Source organism: Sminthopsis crassicaudata, chromosome 2 (genome assembly GCF_048593235.1).
Source record: "Sminthopsis crassicaudata isolate SCR6 chromosome 2, ASM4859323v1, whole genome shotgun sequence".
Classification (NCBI taxonomy): domain Eukaryota; kingdom Metazoa; phylum Chordata; class Mammalia; order Dasyuromorphia; family Dasyuridae; genus Sminthopsis; species Sminthopsis crassicaudata.
In genome coordinates this window covers 134,303,986-134,326,506 of record NC_133618.1, presented here as the reverse complement: position 1 = coordinate 134,326,506, position 22,521 = coordinate 134,303,986, and the positions used below count along the sequence as shown (strand labels likewise).

The 22,521-nt window shown below is 33.7% G+C and overlaps 1 protein-coding gene across 5 annotated transcripts in view; it reads right to left on the bottom strand.

Annotated features, from left to right (window-relative positions):
* Positions 1-7,923, bottom strand: part of IDO2 (indoleamine 2,3-dioxygenase 2) — a 77,389-nt gene extending 69,466 nt beyond the window's left edge. For all 5 annotated transcript variants that reach the window (XM_074287317.1, XM_074287322.1, XM_074287318.1 and 2 more), the window contains exon 1: positions 7,716-7,923. In XM_074287317.1, the coding sequence (XP_074143418.1) occupies positions 7,716-7,850 (135 nt within the window). In that variant the 5' untranslated portion in view covers positions 7,851-7,923. The remainder of the gene's footprint in view (positions 1-7,715) is intronic.
* Between the last annotated feature and the right edge of the window lie 14,598 nt (positions 7,924-22,521).

Here is a 22,521-nt window from a genome sequence, read left to right as displayed (position 1 = left end):
AATCATAAGGGGTTTAATAAAATTACATTGTTTATATTCCTAAAAAAAAAAAAAGTCAGGAAAAAACCTTTGATTTCCCTTTATAAACATAGATTTTTCTCTGTTCATCATAAGTAGGAATCCTAAGGAGCCATTGCCACTCATTTGATTTTTGTGTTTCTGCTGGACTTTTATAATTCTGGAGGAGAGAGTGAAAACAATGACTTTACTCAGCTTTGCTCATTTAAATCCAATTCACATACCAATTATCATCTTTATGATGTCATGGGTCCTTTTTCAGAATAGTAACAACAAACAGTCTCATGCCTTCTATAGTTCTCCTCTATTGCAAAATCAGCTTAAATACTCCTCTTTTCATTACTTTTAGCTTTCTTTCTACATTTCAGATAATTCTGATCTTTATACTCCTGACAAAATTCTTTTTTTTTTCTTTTATAATCTGCCTTTGCTTCCATCTTCCAGGAATTTGTTGTTGTTGTTGTTGTTTTAACCAATAGTGTACCTTTCCATTGATCCCTTCAGAGAGTTCTATTTTATATCATCAAAATTATTTCATTATTATTAATATGAAAAATTTCATTTTCAAAAACTTTCCTGCTTTCCTGAGCCAACTTCTCCTGTGGAAATTTAGTCCATGTAATTCTATCTCTATCCTCTTTTTCTTTGAAATCTGTTCATTGTCAAATTTGCTTGCATAGATAGTACAACCAGTAGTTCCTTTCATATTACTCATTTTAAGAACAAAGATCACTTTACCCCTTAATTCCTGTCCTTTTCATCTCAAGAACCAGTTGATGAGAATCAGATCCAAAATAGGGAAGCTAAGGACCACAAAAATAGATATTGTTTCTCTATGGACATATACACACACATACAAGGTTATGTGGATGTATTTTTATATGCATACTTAAGCAACAGATAGGAAAAAGAAAGTTCAAAGAACAGTTAGAACTGCTTTCAGGATGAATAAAATAATCACTGACTATGAAAAGAAATCAGAATTGCTTTACCCTGATGTTACTTCTGTTTGTTTGTTTGTTTTTGTGTTTTTTTTCCCTTCTAAGGATAAAAATGGCTGAGGTGGTGATTTCTAAGGTTAATAGGAACATGGTGGGAAAGGATTTGTCCATGAGCAGTTTAAATCATCACATCCAAAGAAAAATTTGATGAAAGTAAATATTAAATGATTCTCAATAATTTCTGAAGGGCTGTGAGATTCCAAAGAATTGAAAAAAAAAAGTCTAAATTTTCAAAAAAGCAAAGAAAATATGGACTGCAACTTACAAAACGTAAGCTTGATTTTGATTCTTGTCAATATTTAAGAATATTATTTCAGACTAACTTCATTTTTATTTTAGACCAGGTTTTTTTAAAGACTATAGTCAATCAGTCTGTAGGCATTTATTAAATTCCTGCTATGTATCAAGTACTGTACAAGCTACATCTACATAGGAAAGCAAAATCCCTACTCTTTAGGAAAGATTAGTCTGAGAGACAACATATAGACAAATATATACAAATAAGCCATATAAAGGATAATCAATAGAATAGAGATAATGTATAGAAGAAAGGTAAAAGAATTAAGAGGGATAAGGAAGCACTTCCTGCAGAAGGTGGGATTTTAACTGGGACATAAAGAAAGTTAGCAAAGCCAAGAGAGAGAGAATTATAGGCACAGGTGAGGCCTGAGGGGGTAAATTCAGAATTGGGAGATAGGGTGTCTTGTGTGAGGAACTATAAGGAAGTCAGCTACACTAGATTACAAAGTATAAATTGGGGAGAATGAGGAATAAAATGTAAAAAGACTAGAGAGGCTATGGGGAAGGGGAGTGGTTATGAAGGGTTTGGAATGCCAAATAATTTTAAAATTTGATCCTTATGTATGGGAGGTCATTGGAATTTATTGAATTGGGGAGGGCATGGTAACAGAATCAAACCTGCACTTTATGGAAATCAATTTGACAGCTAACTGGAGAATAGACCAGTGAGGAGAGATGAGGTAGGAAGATCACTCAAAAGGCTATTGCAATAATCTAGGTATAGATTGGATTCTGCATCGGAATGGTGGCTGGCAGGCAGGCAGGAAGGCAGTAAACATTTATTAAGATTCTACTTTGTGGGGCAGCTAGGTGATGCAATGGATAGAGTGCCAATCCTAAAGTCAGGAGGACCTGAGTTCAAAGCTGGCCTCAGACACTTAGCACTTCTTAGCTGTGTGACTCTGGGCAAGTCACTTAACCACAACTGCCTCAGTAAAAGAAAAAAAGAAAAATCTTCTTTGGGCCAAACACTGTGCTAAGTTCTGGGAATATAAATTTATTTAAAAAAAAAAAAAAACAATCCCTGTCTACAAGAAACTTAGACAATGATGGGGGAGACATTAACTAAAACGAAGGGATCTGGGGAAGGCATTCATGTGTGGTGAAACAAGAGAAGTCCCAAACTAGAGCAGGCAGATGAGAAATAAGGAGACCCAGAATGTCACGATTCCACCTATCAATCCATGGGACAGAATGGTTGATAAGGTAGAATCCTAATATTTATGGGATCTTTCAGGATAATGAGCTTCCTGGAGCGTGATGGAGGTCTCAAAGTAGTGGGTTCAGCTGAGAAATGGCAGTATAAGAGGAGAGAAGGATGCCATATGCAAGAGATGTTAGGGAGGCCTTTACAATAGATTTGATAGAAAACATAAGTGAAAATGAGGAGTTGAGAATGACACTTAAGTTGTTAGTCTGAGTAGCTGGGAAGTTCATGGTACACTCTCTCATAATTAGGAAAGTAAAGAAGTGGGGAAGACTTAGAAGGGGTATAATGAGATCCTTTTGGATATGTTGAATTTAAGAAGTCTTAATGATACCCATTTTGAAATGCCCAATAAGTAAATAGAAATGTAAATCTGGAAGGTAAGAGATTAAGGCTAGAAATAAATATAATAATCATCATCTAGAAGGTAAAATATTAGGGCTAGAAGTAAATATAATAATCATCAGTGTAGAGATAATAATTCAGTCAATAGGAGCTGATGAAATCACCAAGTGAAATAGTATCAAGGAAGAAGAGGATGCTTTATGACAAGTCTTAGGAACACTGACCCCATTGTGAGCTTGATGTAGATAAAAATACAGCAGAAACTGACGAGGGGTTTGACAGGTAGGAGAAAAATCAGGAGAGAAAAAAATCTAGAGAAAAGAGAATATCAAGAATAAGAGGGTGACTAACTGTGTCAAAGGCTGCTGAGAGGTCAAGAAGTGTAGAGGACCACAGATATTGGGGAACTGAGAAAAGTATACTTGAAGCAAAGGATACAACAGTGTTTACTCAATATGATTGATGAGATAATAGTTCTCTAGTTCACATATATTTAGTACTTAGTGTAATGATTCTACAGTTGGTACATGCTCAGTGTGCTGTAGTGATGTAATTGTATTAAGGTATTTAAGGATTGAGAGATCTGAAGACAAGGAGTGAGAGTGAGGGAGTGAGTGTGTGCTCAAGCTCAAACTCAGATTCCAAACTCTAGATTATATCTTGACCATCCTTGTGGCGACTCTGCTGCTAAGACCTTGAGTCTTAAGACCTGAGCCCTGTCCAAAGATCCTCCAGAAAGCTAGCCTGGATATTACAAAGAAAGATTCAGAAAAAAAAAAATTCAATTTGTCAATTAAGTAAACATTGGAAACTTTGGAGAAAGTAGTTTTAGGGATGAGATGAGAAACAATATAATTGAAAGTTAAAGAGAAAATGAAAAGAAAGGAAGTAGAAGCAGCTATTATATATGAGCAAATGGTTTGGTTATAAAAGACAGTGTATAATTAGATGGTATAGAAGGATCAAGTGATGTTTTGTTGTTGTTTTGTTTATTTTTTGAGATTTAAGGAGACATATTAGTATTGTTTGACAATAGGGAAGCAGCCAGTTGACAGGAAGAGACTGAAAATAAGTGAATGAGTGAGAGAGAGAGAATCTCTTCAGATCCCATTTGGGGGTTTTCTTGGCAAAGACCTTGGAGCAGTTTATTTCTCCAAACAATCTTGTATGATCAGGGTCACTATTTCAGTATGTTAGGCAAGATTTGAACTTAAATATTCCTGAATCCAAGTTTACTCTTATTATTCACCACACCACCAAGCTATAGTGAGTTTTCTTAGCTTTTAGACCATGTTTTAAAAGATGAAATTATCATTAAGGCCAGTAAAGAGATTATATACCACAAAATAAAAATAAAAAACAAAACAGAACAACAACCACCACCCAAAAAAAAAGCCAAACAAACAAACAAACAAACAAATCATGGTGTAAAAGCTAGTACCTTCTTGAAAGAATTTCTGGCTGCCTTCAGAACTCAAGGAAAACTCCAATATCCTATTCCCCATTGACTTTAAAGCAAACAAATACCAGAGTGGTCCTGGATATTGGCCAACAAACTTAAGTTTCTATTCTCTACCTTATACCTATTCCCAGAAGAGGTAATTTAAATAAACCTAGGAAATAGATAGTGGTCAGTTATTCAAATGACCTTAGATAAAAATTAATTCCTATTTTTCTAGCCAACTAGAGGGAGGAAAAGCAGTGAAACAAAATTTTCTTCTTCAAGTAGTTTATTTCTCCAATTTTTATCTGTGGAAATTAGAATGATTTCTGTATATAAGATGTTCCAAAAGTTTTAAGCTTTAAACTGAATTAAGGTTTTGAGATATCCTGTATATTTTTTTTTAAATTTCAAGTAAATGAATTAATAAAGTGGTTTTCTAAGGAACAGTGTGTTGTCCAAAACCACAAGAAGATAGTAGAAACTTGTGGTCTCTTTCGGGAAGGTCATAAGCAAGTGAAATAACTATGACCACTTCCTCATCTGAGTTCCCCCATTCAGAAAGAGAAAGAGAAATTAAAATTCCATAACTGCCACTCCTTGAATGGCCAGACAATTATATCAAGACTCTCTAGAAAGTGGTTCCACCCTCTTCCCTCTGAAATCTCCCCTGGAATTTTTTTTTTTTTTTCCCATCTTGACTTGAACTGGCATCTTTCAATGCTGTAATGCACTCAACCTTCCCAAACTAATCCAATCCAAGAAGCATTTATTAAGCACCTACACTATACCAGGCATTGTGCTAGGGCATAGGGATTTTGTTTTTCAATTGTCTGACCTTTCATGATCCCATTTGGGGCAAGAATACTGGAGTTGTTTGCCATTTCCTTCTCCACTTCATTTTACAGATGAGCAACTGAGGCAAGCAGGTTTAAGTGACTTGCCCAGGATCACACAATTAGCAAGTGTCTAAGACTAGATTTGGATTCCAGGCACTGTGGCATTTTCTCTACTATGTCACTTTATTGCCCCAGGTACTGAGGACACAAGGGGGGGAAAAAATCATTGCCCTCAAAGAATTTGCATTTTATTGGAACGATAGTCAATCTGATTTTTTGTTTTGTTTATCAAGGAAGAACTCAGATATAACATCCTTAAGTATGATTCTGTCTTCCTCTAAAGTATTTCATAGTTTGGCTCTCTCCTTTGACCTTGTCATATTCACCTTTTTTTCACTTATTGGTATAAATTCCCTCTCTACCCTACCTTCCCAGAGGGTTTTCCAATAGATTGTATTCCCTCTCTACCAGAGCAAGGAAGGGTGAATATGAGTGTGATTATAAAAAAAAAATGATCAACATATATTCAATCACATAGTTTTTGATTTATAAGACAAGAGATAAATAATCTGTGCCCCATGTTAAAATACAGATTGGTAGGTATATTGTCCTCAGTAAACTTTTTGGCATCTCCATTCAGGGAACAAGTGAAATTATAATTTGTTGCCCTTTGATTAACCTAAAATGTATTTTGAACTCTCTACTAAAGAATCTTCTCTTTAACAATAACATTTGGTTTTATCACTTTATCATTCCCCACTAATATTTTAGACTAGATCTATTAAGCTAACCTGGATATACAGAGCAGGGCTTCTTAATTTTTTTCTATTCATGACTTTTCACTCAAGAAATTTTTACACAACTCCAGGTATATAGGTATATGAAAAGTATACAAATAAAACATTTACTATAAACAAATAATAAATTTATTTTAAAACAATTATTTGTTATACACATAATTTTATCATTTATTAAAGATGAAAGCAAATTTTTATACTAAGATCAATGTGCTTGTTTATTTTTACATAAAGAATTAAATCTTGGTGGAATATTTAATACCTATTACTATTGCCAAATTTTTCATGACTCCCAAGTTCCATTATGCAACCTCATATGGAGTCATGACCTACAGTTTAAGAAGTTTTACTCTAGAGTACTGATTTCTCCCTTTGGGGTTCTTGACCCCTGATAATACTACGCAATTACTGAAAAGGGTCTATCAACCTTCATGTTCAAGAGTTATCTTGTTAATGATTCATCAAAATCACAGTAGCTGCTACAGCACCAAAAGTGGTAAAAAGTAAGGGCTATTATTTCTATTGAAGGTCTGCAAGGTACTTTACAGACATTCTCTCATTTGAGATTTAAGATGTCTTTTTTTTTAACTATTGTTTAAATTAATTTTTATAATTACAACATTTTCTTTGACAGTACATATGCATAGGCAATTTTTTTTTTACAACATTATCCCTTGTACTCCCTTCTGTTCCGAGTTTTTCCCCTCCCTCCCGCCACCCCCACCCCCCAGATGGCAGGTACTCCCATACATAGTAAATATCTTATAGTATATCCCAGGTACAATATATATGTGCAGAACCAAATTTTGTTGTTGTTGTTGCAAAGGAGATTTAAGATGTCTTTATTTTTATCTACATTTTACATTTGAGACAACTGGGTCCTCCAGCTTTACTGATTTGTTCACAGTTATGCAGCTTATAAGTATTTGAGATAGCATTAGAATCCAGATCTTTCTAATTTCAAGTCCTGTGAATTCATTCTGGATGACTCCCTATCTTCGTGACTTATTATACTTTGCCATGTCTTGTTGGACCTCATCACTGTCATTTAGCAACTACATCAACTTTTTAAAATAAATATACAAGCAAGCCTTCTGTCACCTAAAAAAGATTTTTCTCATGCATCTTGCTACTAAAAGTTTTAAAATGCATGCCAAAAAGATTGAATAATAAAATAAATGTATCTTACTCAGAAACTTATAAAAGCTTTCTGTCATTACTCAAAAATTGGCATTAAAAAGGAACTTTCATAGATGGCCATCCCATCTTCATTGGATGAAGAGAGGAAATAACTCATCATAAGTCACACAGTGAATCATGGTTGAACTGAGACTAGAATTTGAGATTCTTAACCTGAGCTGCTAGAATTCTTTCTGTTATGTTCTATTATCTTCTCCCTTCTAGGTCTAAAATTCAGTCATTCTAATTGATAATTATTTCAGCAAGATTTTTAAAAGTTTGTTCAAAACAGGCAAAGCATGAACCCTAGATTCTCAAGTCACAGTTTTTATCGTCTTCCTCATCTAGCTCTGTGGTACAGTGCCCACTACCATGAAGCTAGATCTGAGAATCAGGAGATAAGAGTTCAAATCTCATCTCTGACACTGCCTGGTTGAGGAATATCTGACAAATCACTACAGGTTGCCACAGTGTACTTATCTGTTCAATGAAGATAAAAATTCTTGCCTTATCTCCTTCTCATAGAGTTATTGGTGAGTGCTGTTATGCTATAGAAAGGAAACCGTGATTAGAAACAAGCATCCTTACCAGGGGATCTGGAAGGAGAAAGCCATAATCTTCAGAAATGTGAAACTTTGCAAGACTGAATGGCAGGGAATTTTTCAGCTTCATGTTCTGAGCCTCCATGTCTCCCATTGTGCTGGTCACATCAAATTTGTCCATGGAAACCCCACGTTATGCCTAGACCTAAATGCCTAGACCAACACACTGCAAATAAGAACCTTGCTTAGTTTATGAAAAATAATTTCCCAAGAATGTGGGAGAACCTTGTCCTGGGATTAGGATCTGAACCCTCTGGTCTCATTGGTAGAAGTCTGAGTAAACAGTTAAAGGTTACTGACAACACACACACAGATGAAAATCCAAAATAAACAAATAGCATTCTCACCCTCACCCTCACACACAAATATGAACTTTCTTTTCCCTATAATTCACAGCGGGCATTAAAGGACTTGCCCTTACTGTAGTGTACTGAATAAGTTTTGGATTCAGAATCTGAAGATATGAGTTGAAATTTCTATGTTGCTACTTAATCTTTGTGTGTTCTTAGTCAAGTCCTTTCCTTTCTTTCTGGACCTTGTTTGCCTTCCCCATAGAATGAAAAGGGTGGACTAAATCATCTCTAATATCTTTTCAACTTGTAAGATCATATGACCTTGGAGAAGGTGTTCTATCTTGATTAAGGAACTCCAGGAAAATGTCTTCATCTTATTCCATGATTCCATGCCTGATGAAGATCAGCTCTAATTTCTATATCATATAACTATCTACAAATATCTTCCCTCACAATAGTTCTGTGAGTCAGATCATTCTCATATTCTTACCTCCATTTTCCAGTTGAAAAAAGTCCCAGAACGAAGAAACTTACATGTAGTGACATAAATACTGTTGGAAAAAGGACCTGAAGCCTGATCCCTAGATTCAGGAAAGCACTTTTTTCATTGCACAACATACCCTTGGTGTTACTTAGAAAGTCCACAAGGGGGGGCAGCTAGATGGAATAGTGGATAGAGTACCAGCCCTGAAGTCAGGAGAACCTGAGTTCAAATTTGACTTCAGATGTTTAATACTTCCTAGTTGTGCAACCTCAAGCAAATCGCTTAACCCCAATTGCCTCAGCAAAAAAGAAAAAACCAAGAAACTACACTAGTTGATATCTTTCCACCTGACAAACTATGCTAATTTTGTATTGGACCAAATTATCCCAGGGGCATGACTTCAGCTCATAAGTATCTCTATTGTGGTGGTCTTAGAATAGTTGAGGCCAAAGAAATATGTTATCATTCATAGGATCTTTGATCTAGAGCCAAAATTGGCTCTTCCTTTATTTTAACAGAAGAAATTTGGATCCAGAAAAGTAAGAAGAGTTTGCTGAATGTCATCTAGATGTGAAACAGTTGAGCCATGATTGGAATATAGGCCCTCTGACTCAAAATCCAGGCCTTATTCAATGATATATAAGTATATGAAATAGAGAAAGGAGAAATGAATAAACATTAAGTATATGTCCAGACAAGCTTTTCAGGGCCTCCCTCAGACTTTTTCTCAAAGAAGGGGAAACCTCTCTACCAAGGCTTTTACTACCTCCTCTATTCCTCTAGGAAGTTATTCTGATATCAATAGAGAAATACTCCAGCTTAGCCTGGAAGGCTACATGAGAAGGAGGGAGAAGGGCATCACCCACCAATCTCAGGGACTTTCTCCAAATTTTGATGCTTATCAAGCCTGAACTAGTACCCAGGGGATATATATTCAAAAAGGGACATCTGAAGTAAGTGAGGAGACTCTGGGTATGCTGCGATGTCCTGGTGAGGTGGGAAACATTAATCACCCTTTAGGATTATCTAATCCTAAAGACAATATAGGATTTCAAGTCTTAAAGAAAATTCAGTTTACACACACTCTTACTTTTTATTTCCTTATAGTCAATAGTCAATGAACTGAAGACTTAGTCACTTTAGGGTCTCCTTTTCCAAATTTTCTTCTCATTTCCTCTAACCTCATCTTGCCCAGCCCAGGGCCCAATATCTCTCTACTCATCAGAATGATATTTATCCATCCTAGAGTCATAGGTCTTAGAAAATCACCTACAGATGAGGGAATTGAAACCTGGAAGGATTAATTGATTCCCCCCTAAAGTTCCATAGGGATTAAATGGCAAAAACCAATATTCCAATAATTAAGATGATTATTGTAAAAAATACTAGACTTCTTACTTTTGCCCCCATACCCCTGAGCATACCACCACAATATAGTACAATAGAAAGGGCCTAATATTTCTAGTCAGAGGGCATGATATTCCAATTATTTTTCGGGGACCTGCAGTAGGTGAGTGGTACAGTGGGTAGAGGACCAATCTTGTTGTGAGGAAAATGATTCCTCTTCCTGAGTTCAAATCTGAACCCTATAGACCTAAAGGATATATAGGGAGTACTTATTCACTCTGGGCCATAAAATAGACTTGAAGGCTATATAAAGTCCCTTCCAGTTCTAAATGTGTAATTCCAGGAACCTCTAAGTCATGTCAAGACTCAAGTCTATTTCTTCAAACATAATCTGATCTAGATAAGAGCTAGTACGTAATATATTCTGTTTTGGTGATGGAGGGCATTCTAATTCCATAATAAAAGAATTATAAAGATGGAAATACTATCAAAGATTAGCTAAATTATTCCCTATTTTACAGATTTATAAATGAAGGCCCAGAGAGTCACCTGCAGGAAGGAAGACAGTGTCAGAGCAGGCTTAGACTTGAGATGTCCAGTGTTCTTTACACTACTGCTCCACATCCATTTCTTGGAACTGATTTTAATACCCAACTTAATAATCACTTCCTATATGATACCTTTCCTAGGGTCCTCCTCCCCAGTTTGTCCCTGACTTGGTGCTTTCTCTTTCAAAATTACCTTGTTTTTTTTTTAATATATTATGTATATATTCACTAATGTATGTGTCATCTTCCCTATGAATTCTGTGAGGACATACATTTTTGTCTTTATATCTCCTTCATACCTAGCACATAGTAGGCCCTTACTAAATACTTATTTATGATGCATTTGAGTTTTGTTGGCTGAATTCAAAGTTTTAAATGCTAACTAATCATAGCATGGGGCCTTTCTAGGAGAAAAAGGCAAGTCCCACATTCTACATGACCTACTATTTATCTACTTACCTGATTTTTTTTGCATCTGTGTAGAATAAGAGAAGAAAATTATCCTACCTGAGACATAGCTTCATAAAAGGGTTTCTCTGGAAGCTAAGCAAAAAGAGATATTCCTTTCAACTCCCATTATTTTCTATAATTAGTTATTTGGGGCCTTAAAGTGAAATGCAAAAAGAAATCTCATTTGGTAAATCATTCCCCTAAGGTTTGAAGGGACTTGTTTATCTGAACTCATGAGTCACTGACTAAAAATCTCTTTGGGTCTTAAAGGACCTCAATTGATATGAGCGGTTTTGATTTATTCAAGCAACAATGTGTCAGAAACTGTACTTGGCACTGGAGATGTAAAAAACAAACAACAAAAACTGGAATAATCCCTACTCAGAAGAGTTTAAATTCTTCAGGGGAGACAAAATATATACTCATATACATATATATTTCTATGGATACTTACTAATGTTCAAGTTATCTTTCCTATAAACTCCCTAAAGGCATACTTTTTTTGTCCTTGTATCTCTCTCCTATGCCTAGTAGGTCCTTAGTAAATGCTTATTGAATGATTGATTTAGATATTGTGCTCTAACTATGGCACTTAACTGCCTAATAATCAAGTAGAAAGTGTTGCTTGAGCTGTATCTTAAAAATACAAAAATCTACAAGGTAGAATTAAGGACACGATGTAACAGTCATTCCTTACAAAGGCATGGAGACAGAAAACAATGAATTACAAGGAACTTAGAGAAGGTTAATTTAGCTAGATTTCCAGAAAATAGGAAGTGTATAATAAGGGCATCTAAGTGCCAAGGTATGTAGAGTGTTAAGAGTAGAGTCAGGAAGATCCTGAGACCAAAATTGACCTCAGATACTTACTATTTGTATGACTGGGAAAGCCACTTAATCTTCTTTATCTCAGTTTCTCATCTGTAAAATGAGCTAAAGAAGAAAATGACAAACTAGTATCTTTGCCAAGAAAATTCCAAATGGGGTCACAGAGACCTGGATATGACTGAAATTACTAAACAACAATGAGCTTGCCTCTCTCTGGTTCTATGACCTTCATCTTGGGAACAGAAAGGGACTTATACTTTCAAGTGAACAGCAACAATGAATAACAAGCCTAGGAAAATAGGGTAAATACAAGTCATTAAAAGCTTTAAAAACCAACAGAGGAATTTATTTTTTTTTCTAGCGGCATTAAGGAGGCACTGGAATTTATTGAGTCAAGGGGCAAAGTATTAAAATCTGGACTTTAAGGAAAATTACTTTGGCAGCTATGTGACTTGATGGATTGAATAGGAGAGAGAATTGAACCAGAAACAATTTTAGGTTCAGTTAGTAGGAAGTCCATCAGCTAAGTGGGGCAGTGGATAGAGCATCAGGCCTGGAGTCAAGAAAACTCATCTTTCTGAGTTCAAATCTAGCCTAGGACATTTACTAATTTTGTGACTCTGTACAAGTTACTTAACCCTGTTTGCCTCAGTTTCCTAATCTATAAAATGAGCTGGAGAAGGAAATGGCAAACCACTCTACTAACTCTTAAAAAAACAAAACAAAACAAATAAACAAAAAAAAAAAATCAAATGGGATCATGAAGAATCAGACATGACTGAAATAATTAAACAAAGTCATTGCAAGAGTCCATACTAAAGGTATGAGGGTCTGAATTCAGACAGGAGCTGTGTGAATACATAGGACAATGTGAAAGATGTTGTAGAGGTAAAAATAGCAAGATTTGGCAAATGAGAGACTATGTGATGCAAGAGAGAGGAAAGTATTAGGGTTAAGAATGAGATTATGTACACAATAACAGCAAGTGAATATCAGCTATGAAAGGCTTGGTTCTTCTCAGTAGTTCAGTGATCCAAAGCAATTCCAATAGACTTTGAACAGAAAATGCTATCTGCATCCAGAGAAAGAACTAAGGAGACTGACTGTACATCAACACATTTACTTCTTTTTTCTGTTTTTTAAAATTTCTCCCATGTCTTTTTCCCTTGTGTTCTGATTTTTCTCTCTCAACATGATTCATAAAGCAATGTGTATTAAAAATAAATTTACTACAATTTTTTTTAAATGAAGAAAAGAAAAAAAGACTGAGATAATGAACCTAAGAGCTAGTACAAAATATTAATAGTCTCTATTTTTTTTAAAGTTAGTCTAATAGAGCATTTAGGGAAAGTGGTAAGATAATGAGTTCTGTTTTGGACATCATGAGCTTGACATCTCCAGAACATATGGTTCAAAATATCCAGTATGAAGTTTGTGCTATGAGACTAGAAGTCAGCAGGAGACAGGGGTTATAGATGTAGATGATTGAGTCATCTGCAAGACAATAATAATGAAATCTTTGGGAACTAACAACAGCTATCTTTTGAATAAATCCCAGTTCTGATTCAGCAGCAAATATACACTCCATCTCTTTACCAAAGATATTACAAAATCTCTATACATGCTATAAGTCAGGAAGCAGGGTCTCCCTTTGCAAGGTATTCTCTCTTTCTAGAAGTAAGATCCCCTAAGTCTTCCATGTGAAGATTACATCAATATACTCCATGTACTCATCAGCTCCTCCTCCATACCATATCAATTATATAAGTAAGCATTTCTCATCCCCATTTTAGAGATGAGGAAACTGGTTCTCAGAGATTTCAAGTCTTTCATCTCTAAAGTCAAGGGTCTCACTATTATCCTACCTTCCACTGTTTTTTAACCAAAAAAAGGGGGGTTTTAAGGTTGCAAACTCATGCTACATCATGTTGTGCCTTTCTTGATTCCCTTGTCTAATAACCAGCATCATGGGATCTGGATTTCCTGTCTATCTTCTTTCTTACATAGTACCACCCTTTGTTCCATAATACAAGTAGGAGTCTCCTAAGGCATTTATTTCCAAAGGAAAAGAGGACCTGAGTAACAATAAAAAGACTGAAACTATTAAAGGAGTGCCTAAAATGATTATCTTTATTTTTTATTTTTATATGATTGATTCATTTTATTTCAGATTTGAATCATCAAATAATAATTGCAATTGGTGATTTAAACAGAATTAAATTAGGATTGTTTGTATCCAATGTATATTAGGTGGAATTCTTTAAGATCTTTATTTTACTAATATTTGAAAATAAACAACTGCATTTTGCTCTGATGGTGCTAATTCAATGCCAGGAAGAAAGTCTGAAGTGACTGCAAAGTTATAAATTTTGCTTGTGCTGGACTTAACAAGAGAATGAAATCCTTTCTTCACTATCCCTACCCCTTTTATTCATTCATGCTTATTACTCCTACCAATTTGGGTTTGGCCACACTAGGAATTATGAATGAAATTTGTTCACTATGTTTATCATCTTGGACTTAATTGGAGCAATAGTTGATTTTGGTACTTCAATTATATCTTCCCAATTAACCATTGTCTATCTAAACCACTGTTCATCTTCCTACAATGGGGAGCAACACATGGCATAGATGATGCCATCACAGAGGCATGAAATCAAATAAACAAATACCTCATTTTTGTCTGATTCCCCAAAGTTTCATTTATACTAAGGAACTAGAATGCTATAGGAAAATCTGGTTAGATTGTGATTCAGACAGAGGTGTGCTGGAATCAGTTCATATTAGTCACAAGTCATTTTTTAAAATTTTTGTACGATCATTTACACATCAGAAACTGGCAAACTATAAATCAAGGATTTATTTATTGTTTGGTTAATTATGTAGAATTTAAGTGATGGAGGAAAATGTTAACATCAATTATTCTTTAAAAATGGACTCTTTCTTTTTTGACAGCCAAGTGAACATTTAATAGCACATTAATAGAAGCAAGAGACATGGGTTTGAGCCTTGAAACTCCCTTGCTGTGTTTTTCTTTCTTACCTCTGTTTTTGCATCTGTAAATTAAAGATGTTTGATAAGATTTCTGAGGTTTCTGTCAATCAAAAATTTTTTTCTGGTTTTGTGATCTGAGTCCAAAGCTTAGCTTAGAAACTTATTGTATAATATTGGATAAATGACTTTCACAAATTTCCTTAGCATAACCGTAATGGACCAGATCAGGGGTCTACAACCCATGATCTGATCTGGCCCATGCTTGTTGGCCAACTAAGAATGTTGGGTTGGTTGGGCTTGTTTTTGTTGTTTTAATAACTTCTCTCCCAGAGGTAGAGTGTATACAAAAACAGACCATGGTGGGCCAGATTTGGTCCTTGCATGTTAGTTTGCTAATCTCTGGCACATGATCCCTCAAATTCCATCTACATCTGGCAGGTTATGAATCAATATGAACAAATTACTAAACAACCTAATAAGCTAATTCTATACCTCTGCCCCTCTTTTTTTTTTTTTTTTAAAGGATTCAATCCAATGCAGTCTAATCTCATTTAAGCCAATTTTATTCAACAAACAGTTATTCAGCATAATGTTTCCAGGCAAGATAGCTAGGGAGAGAAACATTTTAACTGGACTTGTAGATTTTTATTTCACTATGATATAGAAATAGTTCTATGGGAATAAGACAAACACATTGTGTCATTTTATGACTTATTTGACTTGATAGAATCATAGACATTTTTAGAGTCGGAAAGGATATTTTTTTAGTTCTTCCAGTTCACAGCTTTTATTTTAGGGAAATGAGGAACTTGAAACATAAAAGGAAAGGGAAGTGGTTTGCAAAAAGTCAGAGATATTATGACAGAATGTCAGCCTTAGAGAGACCACAGAGCTCTCTTAGTATATGGCCTACCTAAGCAAGAATCTGCTCTGTGATATTCTGATAAATGGCCATCGCTCCTCTATATGAAGAACTCCTTATACTGGCTACATTCCAATGCAGTCCATTACATGCATATATACATTGAATAACTCTATGAGAGAGGTGTTTCTCTCTTACACAATAGGTTTAATTATGTCACCGATAGCCAATCAGTACCTATCCCTTTCACTTCCCACAAAATTATGCAAGCTTTCTATTATCTCCAGAATTAAATATAGGATCCTTTTAGCATTTAAAAATCTTCATAAACTGGTCCCCTCCTTTCTTATCTTCTTACTCTTGATTCCTCCCACTCCAAGATTTTATGAGATACTGGCTTATCAGCTGTTCCTACTGCAGAAAATGCCATGTCCTATGCACAAAAAACTCTCATTGTTTAATTCTGCCTCAAGATTTTCTGGCTTCCTTCAAGTGTCATCTCCAGTCACACTCTGCAGGAAGCTTTTTTCTGCCCCTTAGCTAGTAGTTCATTCTGTTTTGAAATTACCTCCCATCTACTTTGTATATATATTTTATGTATCTATTATTTACACGATTGCTATTGTTACATATCTATTATTTACATATTGTCTCCCCACTAGAATGTGACCTTTTTGAGGGTAGAAACTGTATCTTTAGAGCTCCACATAATGCCTGGTACAAAATACTATTAAATAACCCCTATGACATAACTCTTCATTATCATCATCATATTTGATTACCCACTTCAGTTCCTATTGATTAATAACATCAAGTTACTAATGTTCTTGAAATATCCTTCTTCCTACCACCAACAATCCTCCAGGACTTTACTCATTGATGTCCCCCATTTCTAGATGAACCAAGTCCTGAAACACAGATTGGTCTTTGGGGCTAGCATAGACATTACCTATTCCAGAAAATAACAAACTATGCTTCTTCTAGAAATATTAAAAAGGTTTAACCATAAATCACCATAAAGAACAAACATCAATAGAAGGTTACAAAGATTTGTATAGTCAAGTTTTTTCTTCTCCAGCCCTGTAAAGAGAATTAAGTCTATTCTCTTCTTAGGAGGTGCAGTGGGGAAAGCATCAGGATTAAAATCAGGAAGACATCTTGACGACTTCAAATCTGGCTTCAGACATTTACTAACTGTGTAAGTTAATCTGAATAAATAACTTAACCCTGTAAAAGAATTGAAAAGCCTTCAATTTCTTCATCTATTGAATGAGCTAAAAAGGAAATGACACACCATTCCAGGATCTTTGCCAAGAAAATCCCAAATGGCTTCACAAAAAGTCAGATGTTAACTGAACCCTTTGAACCAACAGCAACCTTCTTAGTTTCTCCTTCATTGTAGTGATAGACTTTCAATTCTTATCCATAAAAAATTCATATAATCTGACCTCAATATCTCAACCAATAAATTAGAAAAACACAAAACACAAAAATGTGAAAACATGAAAAATATGAAAACACCAAAAACGTTTTAAACCCAGGGCTTAGCACAACTTTTTGTTCCATGGCTTAGCACAACTTTTTCCCCCATTCCAGATATTTAATCAATGTTGGTTGAATTAAATTCAACTCTTCTGTTTTTATTAAAGCCAGAAATGAGTATTGTACTTTGTCAAAATATTTTTCTGCATCTATTAGACAATCTGATAAATTTTTGTTATTTATATCATCAGTTATATATATATAATTAATAGTGCTTACATCAACAGTCCCACATTCGTGTTATAAATTCAACCTGCTCATAGATATAATCTTTATAATATGTACCAATAGCCTCTTTTATAATATTTTATTTAAAATTTTATATCAGTATACATTAGGGATTATGGGTCTATAGTTTTGTTTTTGGGTTTTTTTTTTTTTGATTCTGCCTAATTTACATACCAAAATCATATTTGTACCATAAAAAAGTAGTAGGGCTTATTTTTTTATTTTGCAAATACCTTTTTTAAATATAGGAATTATTCATTCAATGAAAGTCTAATAGGACTTGCTTGTGAAACCATTTAGTTCTAAGTTTTTCCTTTTTTATTTTCAGATTATTTCAGATTGTTAAATTCCTTTCTGGAAGAGTTGTTTAAATTTTCTATTTCTTTTATTATTTTGGGTATTTTTTATAATTTGTGAATAATTATTCATTTAATTAAAAATCACAAAATCTCCAAAATTTGGAGAATTTGGTTTTCTTCTTTCTTCTTTTTGTTCAATTAGTTTATCTATTTGTTGTACTTTTAATAAAAGAGATTTCTAGTTCTATAAATTTATTGGATTGCTTGCCTCCAATTTTTATTCATCACCACTTTTATTTTCAGAATTTATTTTTTGGTTCCTGGTACACCAGTTTCCCAGTTGTTCATTTTCCAGACTTTGTGGTGGTTGGGGTTTTTTCAAGTTGAATTTCTAATTTGTTGATCAGTTCTTTCTTTCCTTTATTAATAAAAGTGCTTAGAGTTATACATTTCTCCTTGAGTCCTGTTTTGGCTACATTCTAGAAAGTTTGATACATTGTCTCATTGTACCATTATCTTAAATAAAATTATATATATACATTATGGTTCATCCTTTGAACCATAAATTCTTTTGTATTAAGTTATTTAGTCTCTAATTGCTTTTTAAACCTTTTAATGGCTCTTTAATGTATTTTATTACTGTTTCTATGCATTTAAAATAATACAGATTATGCCTTCCTTCATGATCAATGTTACCAAGTTGCCATATTTTGTTGAGAAATATTGAGGTATTTAATTTCTTGTTTATTTTTGCAGAATAATCTACCTTTGAGAAATATATATTGAGATTCCCTATTGTTATAATTTAACTATTTCTCTTATTTGGTGGGCTTTTTAAAATAAATATATAGATACTATTTTCTAATGTATATATATTGTGTTGAAATTAATTCATTATCTCTGATATGTTTCAGTAATAAAGTTTCCTCTTTTTAATCTTTTAATTACATCTATTTTTACTGTGGCCTTATCTGAAAATGTTCATTGTTACTCTTATTTTTTAAAATTTTAACTGAGGTATAATAGATTTTGCTTTAATCCCTAGTCTTAACCATGATGAGCCTTTATATTTCAAGTATATTTTCTATAAAAATAAAAACAAGAAAAATTGTTGGATTCTACTTCCTAAGCCATTCCACTATCTTATTCTATTTTATGGATTGAGTTCATCTTATTTTCATTCACAATTATGATCATTAGTTGTATATTTCCTCCATCATATTCTCTTAATGCTTTTTTCTTGTCTTTGCTCTCAGAACCCTCATTATCATAGATATTTTTTAATCTTTTTTTTTTAAATTTCCTCTTAAAATCCCTTTCAATGATTTCTTTCCCAAGCTTATCTTTGTTTTTCTTATGAGTAATCCCTTCCTGGAGCCATTTTCTTTATGCCTTCCTATTCTACTATTAAGTTAAATTCATATCTATAACATACCTTGTATGTGTGTGTTTCTACCCTTCTTTGACCTGTCTTGATGAAAATGAGATTTTAGTGACATCTATTTCCCCTTCCTCTTTCCTGTTTGTATGGTTAATTATTTGTGTATCTTGATGGCTTGTGATAATAAATTCTCCCATATTTCTTCCCTCCTCCCCTTTTTTTTATGGATCCTTTTCTTCTCCCTTTATTTTCTTTTCCCCCATCATGAAAGCATGATAAAACCTTATGTGACTCCATTTTTGATCTCTAGACTCAATAGGTGTATATTATCTACTCCTCAACTAAAATGTAAATAATTCATCCTTATAAAGTTCCTCCTTATTGTTGACTAATATTTACTTTTTTATATTTGATTGCATTTTTAATTTTAGTTTTAGTTTTGGTCTTTTCATAGAGGATGAATGAAAAATCCTCTATTTCATTGAAAGAACAATTTTTTTCCTATCTAGATTTAGATTCCATTTTGCAGAATTAAGTTATCGTTGGTATTAGGCCTATATTTTTTATGCTGTCTCCACATCTTTTCAGTGGTAGTTTGTAATTCTTTTATGATCCTAACTGAAATTTTTCAGGACTCAAATTCTTTCTTTCTTTTTTTAACTCTTTAGAGTTTTTGTCTGAGAGTTTTATCTAGGGGAATTTTTTTGACAAGCAAATGCAGTGTATTTTTACTTTACCCTTTGTTCTATTCTATTTGGAAAGTTTTCATTCATAATTTCTTAAAATATATGATCTAAACTATTTTTTGTTGCTCATAGTTCTCAAATGACCCAATAATTATATAAATGCCTTTCCTTTACCAGTTTTCTAGTCGGTTTTTGTTTCTTTTGCTACTAGAAAAGTAATATTTTCTATTTTTTCAATTTTTAAACTTTTTAAATATTTCTTAATATCTTATGTCATTTACTTATCTTTCTTAAATTCTAATTTTAAGGAAGTGTGTTATTTGTATAAAGTTTGTATCACCTGGGCTAAACTAGTGATAAAAAACAAGTGAACAAGTATCTGTTAAATTTTTTTCTATATGCTAGGCATTGTGTTAAGTGCACAATAAAAGCAAAAGGACAGGTTTTTTTCTCCTGTGAAGCTCAGTCTAACTTGGAATGTAACATGCAAACAACTATGTCCAAATTTATATACATATGCATATATAATATACATGTATATTCCTAGATGTGCGATCTTTATACTGTTATATCATAAATAATACATTTATATATAATAAATTTATATGTACAATGTGTGTGCATATATATGTGAAATACAAAATATTTTATATGTATATATATGCATCTGTATATTAGTGTGTGTACATGTATATATACACACACACACATATACATATATGTGCGTGACTGTTATTGTTGTTGCTTTACTCTTGTGGTTGTCCATTTCAAAGAGGAACAAAATGACATTACTATGTTAGATTAAATTGCCAATGTGTTCAGCTATGGTTGATCAAACCAATATAATCTTGGAATGTTCTACCATAAGTCAAGCACAAAAAACTCAGTTATCTTCTTTATTCAGATGATTCCTAGAGCCATGTTTCCAACTCTAATCACTTTACTGATCTCAAGCCACATATTAGCAATTCTCCAATGGATATTACAAAGTGAATATTCTATAGGCATTTCAAACTCACTATGTCCAAAAGAAAACTCATTATCGTTCCCCTAAAATTCTCCTCTTCCCAACTTTCCTATTACTACCAAGGGAATCATAATTCTTTTTTTTTTTTTTTAATTCTCAGTTCAAAATTTCAAAAATAACCTCAACTCTTCACTTTCACTCCTATTATATATATATATATATATATATATATCCAAATCATGGTTACATCTTGTCATTTCTGTCTTCACAATATCTCTAGTATATACCCACTTTTCTAAAATTATACAATCATCTTTATCCTTTGATAGACTCTCATAACCTCTAGCTTAGATAGTTGCATGAATCTTCCTTTTGTTTCCCTGCCTCAAGTCACTTCCTATTCCATTTCATCTTCCATTCAACTACCAAAGTATTTTCCCTAAAGTACAGATCTCACTATGTCAATTTTTCTCATATCTACCCTCAATAAACTGCACTGGCATCCAATTACTTCCACAATATAATATAAATGATTTATCTTTTTAAGTGCTTCATAATCTGGCCCCTTCCTATCTGTCAAATCTTCTTACATTCTATTTCCTAACATGTACTCTATGACATGACTATACTGGTCTACTTCCTATTCATTACTCACAACTCTCCATTTCCCATCTTTGTATCCTCACATTGAGTTTTCCATATGCTTAGAATGCTCTCCCTTCCCACCTCTGACCTCTGACTGTTGGGAACTCTTTCTTGGTCTCTCCAATATTACCTTCAGCTGCTAATGACATCCCTTCTAAGTTGATCTTCCATTTTTAATTTTTTTTCAAAATATATGCAAAATAGTTTTCAACATTCACTCTTTTTTTCTTTTTTAACTTTTATTAAAACTTTTTATTTACAAATCATCTGCATGTGTAATTTTTCAACACTGATCCTTGCAAAACTTTCTGTTCCAAATTTTTCCCTCCTTCCCCCCAGATACATGTTAAATATGTTAAAATATATGTTAAATCCAATATATGAATACATATTTATACAGTTATCTTGCTGCTCAAGAAAAGTAGGATCAAGAAGGGAAAAAAAGCCTGAGAAAGAAAACAAAAGGCAGGAAAACATCAACAGAAAGAGTGAAAATCCTATGTTGTGATCCATACTCAATTCCCACAGTCCTCTCTCTGGGTATATATGGCTCTCTTCATCACTGAACAATTGGAACTGGTTTGAATCATCTCATTGTTGAAGAGTCAACATTCACTCTTGCAGAACCTTGTGTTCCACATTTTTCTCAGTTCCTCCTCCCTTTCCCGCTCCCTAGATAACAATAGTCCAATAAAGGCTAAACATGTCAGCACTTCTCTTATATAAACTGACTTAGATATGTTATTTCCACAGTAGAATGTAAGTTTCTGGATGACAAGGACTGACTTTGATCTTTGATTTTTATCTCTATAGCTCTAGGTCTAGCACAGTGCTTTGTACATGGTAAATGAATGCTTATTAACTGACTGGTTTCAAAACATGCTCAGTTTCCCCTTTTTTTTCCTATCCACTCTATATAGTCTTTTTTTTTTTTTTTTTTTTTTGTTCATTGGAGAGAATCTCCTAACCCTGTCCTCATTACTTAGAACTTTATTCTCTTACTCCTACCACTACCTCTTCAAACCATATTAACCCCAAATAAACAATAGTGATCTCCCATTAAACAAGAGATGAGGGAAGGAGAGATAGTAATAGTCTTTCCAAATTTCTTAAATGGGGTTGTCCTAGACCAAACTCAATCATCCTAATCACTCCAGGAAGTTTACCAGAACAAAATTAAATAAACTCGTGAATTTCCTGGAAGTTAGGCATTTAACACAGTGTGTACACACATGATA